The sequence below is a fragment of the Miscanthus floridulus genome, chromosome 2 (assembly GCF_019320115.1).
Source record: "Miscanthus floridulus cultivar M001 chromosome 2, ASM1932011v1, whole genome shotgun sequence".
NCBI lineage: Eukaryota > Viridiplantae > Streptophyta > Magnoliopsida > Poales > Poaceae > Miscanthus > Miscanthus floridulus.
The window spans coordinates 173,968,129-173,979,141 of NC_089581.1; the positions used below are offsets into that span (position 1 = coordinate 173,968,129).

Sequence of the window (11,013 nt, forward strand, 5' to 3'; positions counted from 1 at the left end):
ATATACATGTTCGCTAAGCTTTAGGTACCCTGGAATCCTGGATTCGGTCAGAGATCGAGAGCCATCTGAAAGAGAAATTCAGTCCGTGTGTACATCTGTGCGTGCAGTGCAATGCTCAGGGGTTAAGGTGATATTAGTTACAACTAGTAGTAGCTCCTAATCGCCATCATCATCATCATCATCATGTTCTTGATACTTGATACTACTACCATCCATTATGTGACGATTTTGCTTCAAGAGAACATCTTTAATTATGCATGGCTCATAGCCTTTTGGTACTCCCGAGGCAAAAGGAGAAATCTGCGATCAGCTTTTATTTAGATGATAGAGGCTGATTCTCCCTTTTGGATCTAAATTCAAAGGCCAAATCCTTGAAGCCACGAACTAAACAGGCGCCTACAACCACCTTTATTTTATTCTTCAGCGAGAGCATACTGTATGCAGGGGGCTAGCTAGCTAGATGCAGTAGGAATTTTCACAGGTACTCCTACTATGTGCAACTCTTATATCTCGTACACATGTGCTGCATGCATGCATGAGACGGCCGGCCGGTGTGCATGACAAGATTGAGCTTTTCTTGAGCTCACTACCATTGATTTCTTTGATCAGTAAGCCGTTCGCCTGCATGCATGTTGCAGTCAGGTGTCATCATGCATGGTTTATCACTTTCAGTTGCTGGAGCCGAACGGTTAGCAATAATGCTAAGCAAGCTTGACGGTTGCTGAAGCTGATGGGAGAAGCAAGCAAGAACGGTGCACACTGAGGTGAATGAGTGAATAAATTCAAGTCGTTGGTGTCTGTCTACAGGTAGCAAGGCATGCAGTTGCAGTGCAAGCTGAGGCCTGAGGAGGAGGATGGGGATGGGCGAGGAGGAGGACAAGCCAGGTGCATGTCAGAGGCCATCCTGGCGGGAAGCTTGGCATGCTCTGCTGCTGGCTGTCTTCATCTCCACTTGGGTCAACAGCTCTGCCCCAATCTCATAATTATCCCCTCCTACAGCAGGCATATGCTCTGACCGCATCTGAAACACCTCATTTGTCTCCGACCTTTTGTCTCTTGCATTGCCCTTGCCCGCCACTCCACTGCACTCTCGCTCTATCTCCCCCCTGCACTCTGGCCTAGGAGGAGAGAGAGTACACAGCAAAATTTAGGACGTGTGTTTAGTTTCTCTCTCTAAAATTTACTATACATGGAGTATTAAATATAGACTAAAAAATAACTAATTGTACAGTTTACGACTAATTTGTGAGACGAATCTTTTAAGTCTAATTAGTCCATGATTTGATAATGTGGTGCTACCGTAACACATGTGCTAATGACAGATTAATTAGGCTTAATAAATTCATCTCGCGGATTACTGACAGATTCTGTAATTTATTTTTTATTAGTATTCGAACAACTCATACGACACCCCATATAACACCATAAAACTTTATACCCTAGATTTAAACAAAACCTTAACACTTCTCCACTGCTCTCCCACTCTCATTCGTTCTCTCTCTACTCTGTCCCCTCCTCTCCTTCCTCTTTCTAGTGGCAAAAGTCTGAGAGGCAGGTGTTGCACTTGGACTGGCACTGCTAGTGTATCTCTCGAACGTGTTTCGGGTAGTTTACTCGAAATTACAAATAAATGTCCTGGTAATCCATCTATTACGTACCAAAGCATAATGACCCACGGGCACGAATTTGATTTACATACTACTATGCTTACGACGGGAATGACCCACAGAGACTACGTTAGTGTTAGCAAGGACAAGAGCTGCTTATATCCTACCAAACACCACTCCTCGGCCTCGCCCAAGACCAAGCAAACCATACCAGCCGTGTCAGTAGAAACTCCATCAAAAGTGCACGAGTTCCTCTCCTTCCATAGTCTCCAGCCAGGATATGAGCTTGCTAAGCTAGCCTGGCTGATGGATGGTCACTCATGTGCATAAACGTGCATGTGAAGTGGCTGGACATCCAAGCAGATATATAAGCTGCCAGCTGCCGGTGCTGGCAGGTTCTTCGTGTTGTAGAGCTTGGAGCTGAGACTGGGAGATGACCATGGTGAGGACGACGGTGGTCGGCAGGGAGAGGAGAGGGGGCGTGAGGCAGTACAACAGGTCCAAGGTGCCCCGCCTGAGATGGACGCCCGATCTGCACCACTGCTTCGTCCACGCCATCCACAAGCTCGGAGGCCAGGACAGTATGTGCTTGCTTGCATGCTCCTCTCCTACTGGCCTGATCATCTTCTATCTTACTCCTAGTTTCCTCTCTCTTTCTCCGGTTCGGGTTGGATGCGTTTCTCATGATCTGAACCTGCATGCTGTGGTCGCAGAGGCTACGCCGAAGCGAGTTCTGCAGATGATGGGAGTGGGAGGACTCACCATATCTCATGTCAAAAGCCACCTGCAGGTTGGTTCACTAGCTGGAGTTCTCTCAGGGTCATGGATTCTGTTCTTCATTTCCTTCTCCTATCTGCTACTGGCTGAATATGTATTTTTTTTCTCTTCTGAATGTCGAAGCAGATGTACAGGAACATGAGAAATGATCTTCGAATGCAAGGTACATACCCTAAGTAGTTCAGGCACAGCTCTTCTTTGTTCCCAGAAACGTTAGGAAAACTGAAAAGAAAGCATGTATCCTTTCTTTTCCCTTCTGTAGCTCGTTGGGTCCTCCAGTACTGTATAGAGAGACTGACAATAGCTAACGAGTTCAGCCTTTCTCGCCAAACAAATCAAGGAGTTTTTTAAAAAATATATATATAAATCCATGAAGTGAGTGAATGTGCATCAGTTGACAGTCTAATTAACCAGACTCAAAAGTGATTAAGACCAAAAAAACATATTTCTTGATCATGTCATGAAAAAAGGCTGTACTAGCTACTCTAGGCTGTTGTCTCTTTTTCCAAAGGGAATTGTAGTCATGGGAGAGAGAAAAAACTGATCTTTCTAGCAACTCATGCATGCATGTGTGCATGGATGGCACGATTCTCGACAGCCAGCCATCTTCTTTTGTGTGTGTGTGTGTGCGCGCGCGCGCGCGTGTTTGCTTTGGCAACATCCAATGTGTAAGATGCTACTCAGAAGCGAGTAGTGATATGCTTTATCCTCCATGCATGATGCATGCATATACAATATATATACACCTGCTGTACTCCATCAGTTCAGAGCCAGCAGAGAACAAAACCTAAGCTAACCCTACCCCGGCCATTCTTCCTATTCTTTTGCCGATCCTGTGATCAGGGACGATGCAGGTGCACCGGATGCAGGATCAGGAGCACGTATACGGAGGAGGCATGCATATGGAACTCTGCACCAATATGCAGCAGCAGCAGCAGCCGCCGCAGTGCGACCATGAGTGCGATGCCCCCTGCTGCATCTGCCACTCACCAAAGCCTGGAAAGGAGGCGACGCTGTTCCAACGCCAACTGAAAAGGTCACTGCCTTTTATTTTTTACTCATTTCCTCTCCTATACTGCTTGTGCTCTCTGCTACACGGAGTATGCTCATCAGTCACGTCAGGATGGAGCCAGCCAGCCATTCGCGTCCGTCGTGAATAATGACAAACGATTCTATAGACGACCTGCCTTTGGCTTTGCCCATTCAGGACTTATTTAGATCCGGCTTGATGTTATATCCCATGTGATATTTATATACTAATAAAAAATAAATTACAGAATACACGAGACGAATTTATTAAACCTAATTAATCTGTTATTAGCATATATGTTACTGTAGTACTTTATTGTCGAATTGTGGGCTAATTAGGCTTAAAAGATTCGTCTCGCAAATTAGTCGTAAACTGTGCAATTAATTATTATTTAGTCTATATTTAATATTGTCTAAACATTCGATGTGACAGGGTGTAAAGTTTTGGGTGGGAAATAAACAATGGCTCATTTTCCTTTTCTTTCAGTTTTTGCCTGAGGTAACGTTGCACAGTAGCCAATGGAATATTATTCCTTCCTGCATGCCAGTGGAATAATGACAGTATCTTGGAATAATTTCCTTTTGACAAGAGAGACACGGACAGTCTAAGAGACATGATGTTTGCATTGCCTGTTATAGTTAGAACCACTACTTTTTTTATGTATACCAAGGAAGATCTTGTACGTAGAATGTTCGGTACAAATGCCATGCAAGCTTGGTTAGTGGGTCCGTTTTGTATAGTATATTACAATTTAATACTACCTCCGTCCCAAAAAAAAATGCAACTATAGGTTCCGTGCTACATAAAGTGGTTCACGTTTGACCACGTTTCTAACGGATGATATTTACATTTATAGCTTCAAATTAATTTATTATTAAAATACATTTTATAATTAATTTAATGATATTTATTTGGTATCATACACATTGATACGTTTTTATCTATAATTGGTTCAACTTATGGTACTAAAACATGATATTGTACTATAATTGCATTCTTTCTTTGATGGAGGGGTACTAGTAGTCAACATGTACATTGTAGGTGCATGCACTGTAGTATCATGCTTATAAAACTTTGGTCATCCATAGCTTAAAATATTTTAGTGTGGGGAAAAGTCTATGTGTGTAGATTTGCCCCGAAAAATACTTTTATTAGACATTATATAAAATTATATAATATAAAACAGTGGCCAAAGTCGTACCTAGCTATCAGATGCTGTAAAAAGCCAAGATCACCGATTCCATTTCCCAGATGATCTTGCTTTACAGTGTTCATCAAGTTTTTTTTCTTTAAGAAATGCACTGTAGGGATATGGTTATACGGAGTATTGACTGATTAGGTTACACCCACCTTCACAACCTTGAAAATGTACATAAAGATGGATGAGTAAGCATCTGTATGGTCTCCAAAATCATACACTGACATGAAACAATGGTTAAAACATGGCTTCAAACCAATGTGCAGGGAATAGAGCGTGCCAACATCTTTCTCGTTTTACCAGTAGCTTTTCTTTCGCACGTACGGCCGGCACTATGTGAACTAACCATGCGTGTTGCGTGTATGTATGCATGCATGCAACCAAATGCAAACAACAGAGCGGAGACGAGGCGTGTGGGGGACGAGATCGATGGGAGCGCGAGCCCCAAGAGGGTTCTGCTGCGAGGAGGCCCAGGCCCAGGAATATGTGAGAGCGACGGGTCACCGAGCGGCGGCCTGTGCTGCGCGCTCGCAGCGGCAGCAGCAGGTGGCTACGACAACTACATGCGCATGATGCACGCGGCCATGGGCGTGGCTGCCGCTGCCGGCGCTCCTGCTCGTGCTCCTCCTCCGCCTCCGCCTCCACCTCGTCATGCGGAGACGGTGGATCCCGGGCGGGGGCCGGGAATAAAGCAGCACTTGGCGTGGCCCGGCGCAGACGGCGGCGAACACGCTCCTCCTCCCAGCAGCAGCAAGCAGCGCCTCACATTCTTGGGCTTCGTGGTGGCGCCGGGGCCGCCTCCTCCTCCCTGCTGCGGCCGTGACCACCCTTTCGAGGTATGCACTGCTGCCACTGCACTGCACAGCATCAGCATGCATGCACTGTGTCTCCTTGCTCCGTCGGCGAGCCGAGGATGGACTAGCGCCCGGAGGTCTCAGCTGAGAAATGATCGAGAAAACGAGTGTTCAGAGGGCACGGCAGGGGGGCAAAGCGCATGGATGGATGGATCGTCCCAGCGCACTACTGCATGCAGCCGCCCCTGCCTGTTCCTTCCGCCTCTGCGCCGCGAGCAGTGCCAAGTGCATACTAGGCGTGGCCGGTGGCGTGTGAGTGTGACCGAGTGTGTGTGGGCGCGACAGCCGACAGATCTCATCGCATTCTCTCCTCTCTTTTCAGCAGTGCTCTCTGGTTCAGTGTGGTTCTTGTCCTCGCGTGTGGGTGTGGCCTAGCTAGGTCGCTACAAAATTGCATGCTTTAGGGCTGTGCATGCTCTCTACAGTCTCCCTCGCTCTCTCTCCCCTTGTGCGTTCGTGTGGGCTAGGAGGATGTTGCACTGTCTCCTCAACAGATTCCAATCGCACAAAACGGCAGAAAGTACCGAAGTGACCGCACTGGAACTCAGGCTTATTGCCTTTTCCTTTTGTGCACAATACTAGTCCAGAATCCCACCCAAACAAGGTACTGTAGATTATACGAGATATCTAGGGTGTGTTTGATTTGATCACCTAAAGTTTAGTTGAAGCACTTTTATTCCAGTATGTTTGGATACATGGACTCAAAGTGTGCTAAAAGTGAAAAGATTTCCTAGGCATAGACTCAAGAGTCATGACCATCTTTTAGTTCATATTTATCAACTAATAATGGTTAGTTGGGATAAAAGTTCAGTTCACTTTTAGTTCGCATGTTTGGATCTCTAGTCTAAAGTTTAGGTGACTAAAGTTTAGTTTAGGGTATCCAAACAGGCCCTTAATATAAATGGGTCTTCTAGTAATAAGACAAATAATATACATGCTCCCTTCGGTTTGCATATGTACTGATGTTTTGCACAACAGGGTCTCTGAATCATAACTTGAACCACTATTTTCTAGTAGCATTAGAATATACATATATTTAATATAAATTTGACTTTGATTACATTTCGAATAAATATTTAAATTACCTCATTATTAAAGAAATAGTTAGCTTATCAAATGCTAACGAAGTGATGGTTTGCACGCAGACGGTCGGCATGGCTCTCACCGGCCACCGCAGCTCCGCGGAGGCACGCCGCCTCCTCCCACGAGGCCTCGAGAGACCGCCGAGCAAGGCCGCCGTGGCCCAACAAGCTGCCGGCGATCCCTGGTCGTCGTCGGCGGGTTCCGACGGCGACGACTGCTCGCCCTCGCTGTCCCTAGCGCTGGACACGAGAAGCAGCCGCAGCGGCGACGAGGTCGGCCGGCTCTCGCCGGCGGCGACGGCGTCGTCGGGGAGCCGGATCAGCCTCGACCTATCCTTGTCCACGCTATAGACCCGTCAAGTTAACCTGCGTGCGTGCGTGCGTGCACGTCCCATGTTGGTATGATGCGAGTTGGTGAGTGGAATAGCCTATTATTGGGCCTTGCGGTTAGGGCTAGCTTCTTGGTCCATTTTCGCCTGGTGGTGTTGTTGCAGCTCTTGGCCCATTTAGCCCATGTGTAATATCGGTTTTTTTTTTTTGAGTAATATGCATCGTGGGTACTTGAACTTGTTTTGGGGTGCCACTTAGGTCTATAAACTCTTAAATCGTACTTCTGGTACCCTAATGTTGGTTAAGTATACCACTTAGGTCCATAACTCATCAGAACAAGGTTTTGGCCGACGTGGCGTGGACAGCGTGGCGCAAGCGCACAGGGGCACGGGCAAGCAGCATGCACGAGCAGCCGCCGCGCAGCGAGCAGCATGCATGAGTAGCCACACAGGGCACGGGCGAGCATCATGCACAGGGGCACGGCGCAAGCTGCATGCATGAGCAGCCGCACATGAACATGCACGAGCCGCCGCCGCGCAGGCGAGCCCGCGACTGCGCACAGGCACGCGCGCAAGCCGCCGCCGTGCAGGCTAGCACCAGCCGTGGCCGCGCATAGGCACGCGGGCGAGCCGGCTCCCAAACCGTGCCTGTCACGGGCTGCCGGGGTGCCGCGCTCGTGGCGTCCCCGTCGCCGCCGCCGAGTGCCGGCCGTTGGAGCTGGGCGCAGCCGCGCAAAGGTCGTGCTCGCGCAGCGTCGCAGGGCCGAGGAGGCGAGTCGCCGTGCCTACGAGGCTCGCCGAGGGGGAGGGTGCCGCTGCCGCCAATTCCTTCCTCTTCCTTCCGCCGTTCTGCGCCGTCGACTCCCGATGCGAATGTGTGTTACGAGCAGCCGGACAGGCACGTGCACCATCCTGCGCATGCTCCTCCGTAGCGAGTACACGTCGACTGCCATCACCTCGCCCCGGACGCTCCTCCACCACGCCATCCTCTGTGGCAGCGCCGGTGCCGTCCAGACCTTGCTGGCGTTCGGTGCGGACTCCGAAGCTCCCGTGAAGACGTCCAGGAGCAACAGGTCCAGGCCGATTCACCTCGCCTCGCGCCTCGGCCAGCTGAAGATCCTGCGGATGCTGGTTGACAGGGGCTGCGACGTGAACGCGAGGGCAGAGGCCGACGACACCGCTACCATCCTCTATTCGCGCCACAAACGCGAGGACTGCCTCGGAGTTCTCGTGTCCGCCGGTGCAGACGTCGCGCTGTTAAACTCGGCTGGCGACTCCCCGGCCTCCGTCGCTTCCTCTGGGGGATGGAAGACCCGCTTCGAACGGGCTGTTCTTGGCGTGATTCGGTCTGGGACCATCCCACGCTCGAGCGATCGGAACGTGTTCTCCCCGCTGATGTTCGGCGCGCTCTGCGGCGACACGACCACGATGGAAGTGTTGCTCGCTCAGTCAGGCGTGGACGTGGACGAGCAGGATTTGGATGGGTGTTCGTCCATAATGGCTGCTACCAAGATGGGCAACGTGGAGGCCTTCCGCGCCCTCGTATTCGCTGGCGCCAACATGAAGCTGAGCAACAAGCGCGGCGAGACGGCCATTGGGCTGGCGCAGCAGAGCAAGAAGAGGGACCTCTTCGAGCTGGTCATGCTCGAGTTCGCACCGGAGAAGGGCATGCCTGGAGGTTCTATGCGCTTCACTGTGCCGTGCGGCACCTCGCCAGCACGGGCTGTGACGTGAATATCCCCGACGGCTACGGCTACACCCCACTGATGCTTGCGGCCAGGGAAGGCCACGTGGGCGTGGGCGAGATTCTCATCTCCCACGGCGCTCGCTGCGACCTCCGAACATCGCGCGGCGAGACGGCGCTCTCCCTGGCGCGAGCAGCGCTGGCCACGGCGGGGTTCAGCAAGACCGAGGACGTGATCATGGATGAGCTGGGGCGGCAGGTGGTCCTCCAAGGCGCGCACGTCAGGAAGCACACCAAAGGCGGGCGCAGGAGGCCTCATGGCAAGTCGTTGCGCATGGTCGCTGCGACGGGCGTGCTCCGGTGGGGCTGGTCGAGCCGGCGCAACATGATCTGCCGGGAGGCCGAGGTCGGTGGCAGCTCGGCGTTCCAGCGGCATAGGCAGCGGAAGGGAGACGCGTGTGAGTCGGGTCTGTTCCGTGTGGTGACTGCGACAGGGAGGGAGGTGCACTTCGTGTGCCAGGGCGGTGAGGAGGCCACGGAGCTGTGGGTGGGGGGCATCAGGGCCATGACCAGGGCGGCGTTTGGCAAGAGGGGCAAGGAGTGAGTTACGCGTGGCTACTCTCTCTGTTAGGCGCTGTAGGTTTGCAGCGAGGGCGTGCTTGGTGTGCGTGAGCAAGTAGCTGCCGTGGTCGCGCGGGCGAGCGCCGATGCGCAGGTTAGCCGCCGCCGCAGCAGCAGCAACAACAACACGGGCCGAACACACACGCTGGCAAAGGGTGGCTGCTCATGCATGCTGCTCGCTGCGCGGCGGCTGCTCGTGCATGCTGCTCGTCCGTGCCCCTTTGCGCTTGCGCCACGCTGTCCACGCCACGTCAGCCAAAACCTTGTTCCGATGAGTTATGGACCTAAGTGGCATACTTAAACAACACTAGGGTGCCAGAAGTACGATTTAAGAGTTTATGGATCTAAGTGGCACCCCAAGACAAGTTTAAGGACCCACGATGCATATTACTCTATTTTTTCGTTGAGAAGAACTAGATGGTCTTGATTTTTGTCGTGTCGATTAAGGGTGAATTTGATTAAGGGTGAATTTGGTAGAACTCTATCCAGGCAAGGTAAACTTGGGTTCAGTTCAAACACATTCTACCATGGTCGCCTCCTGCTCCAGGGTTTCCTGAAGCTGATACTTATCTCGGTGTGCAACAACATAACATGCATCGCTTCTCTTATAATCCGTACTTTTTAGCTTATTTTTTTAGCCAGAACAGTGTTTTCCACTCCCAACAAATCAGTCGAAACAGTATTTCGATTTATTTTTTCAGCGAAACGAACAGGGCCGATATTTTTCTTATGGTATCACTGTGTGGCTTCATCTAGCCTACCAACACAACACAGAGGATGAAAATGCATGTCTATACGGGACATGTATGACAGATGATCATACTTAACGGATTTTCAGTTGTTCTAACTTAAACCATCCTGTGTTTAACTAGATTTGTAAAGAAGAATATTACTCGTAACATTCACTCCATCGAATTTGTAAATATAATTGTTTTTTCTTTAAACTTCGTCAATACTTAGAATCATATGACTTACGACAACTGAAATTCACTATATTCAAGAATGAGAGTGTATAGTATAGTAGAATGATAAGACAACACACGAGATATAGAGAGCAGAAAGATATAGAAAACGATTTTAATGCAAATGACTCTCTAAATAATGATTTTAGAGGGTGGGCTTTAAAAAAACTATTAAGATGCTCTAAAGTCCTTATTCAGAGAGTTATTCTAATAAAAATTACTCTTTACGTCTCTCTTCACAATCAAATAACTTCTCTATGTCATGTTTGCCACTTTGGAGAGCTAGCTCCACTGTTTATCTTTAGCGAGCGAGAAGCTAGGGATGGATATAGGGGATTTTTTCTCACCAAAATCTCTAGTCCTACCAATACACAAGAATATAAAGAGACTCGTGGAATTGCTCTAAGATTCGAGTGAAAATATATTCTTCCACACCCTAGTTTTAGTTATTTGTCAACTTATGTTGGATTTACACTTCAACGATTAAGAGAGATACAATGTTTTGTTTTGGTGTAATATTTAAATTTAAATAAAATCTTGTGTGACTACAAATTTGGTTGTAGTGAAGGAATATCACATAATTCTTACAACACCTTTGATTTCTGTGTGGAACTCATTTAAAGCACCCAAATTCTTTCACAAGAATGCTAAACACCACACAGGTGTTTTAGCACCTATAAACACAAGATTTTTTTTCGTGTCTCTAACATGAGGCTCCGACTAACTCCTCCCCTCCACGCTCCTGTCCTCCCCTCCGCGTGCTCTCTCTCTCTCTCTCTCACCGGCGACGGGACCGGCGAGCTCCTCTCGGTGCCCGTGCCCAGGCGACGGCGCTACGCGCAGCCCCTGGCCGGACCGAACCTCCGCCC

At 49.5% G+C, this 11,013-nt stretch overlaps 1 protein-coding gene and 1 pseudogene across 1 annotated transcript; both read left to right on the forward strand.

The window, feature by feature from the left end:
- The first annotated feature begins 1,824 nt into the window (after positions 1-1,824).
- On the forward strand, positions 1,825-7,032 carry LOC136540729 (uncharacterized). The gene is made up of 6 exons (XM_066532742.1): positions 1,825-2,188; positions 2,321-2,397; positions 2,511-2,547; positions 3,228-3,420; positions 5,010-5,448; positions 6,612-7,032. Exons 1-6 carry the CDS (start codon positions 2,041-2,043, stop codon positions 6,897-6,899), a joined length of 1,182 nt encoding a protein of 393 aa, XP_066388839.1. The 5' UTR covers positions 1,825-2,040; the 3' UTR covers positions 6,900-7,032.
- Positions 7,033-7,744: 712 nt separating this feature from the next.
- LOC136537476 (uncharacterized) lies at positions 7,745-9,165 on the forward strand (annotated as a pseudogene).
- Positions 9,166-11,013: the final 1,848 nt, after the last annotated feature.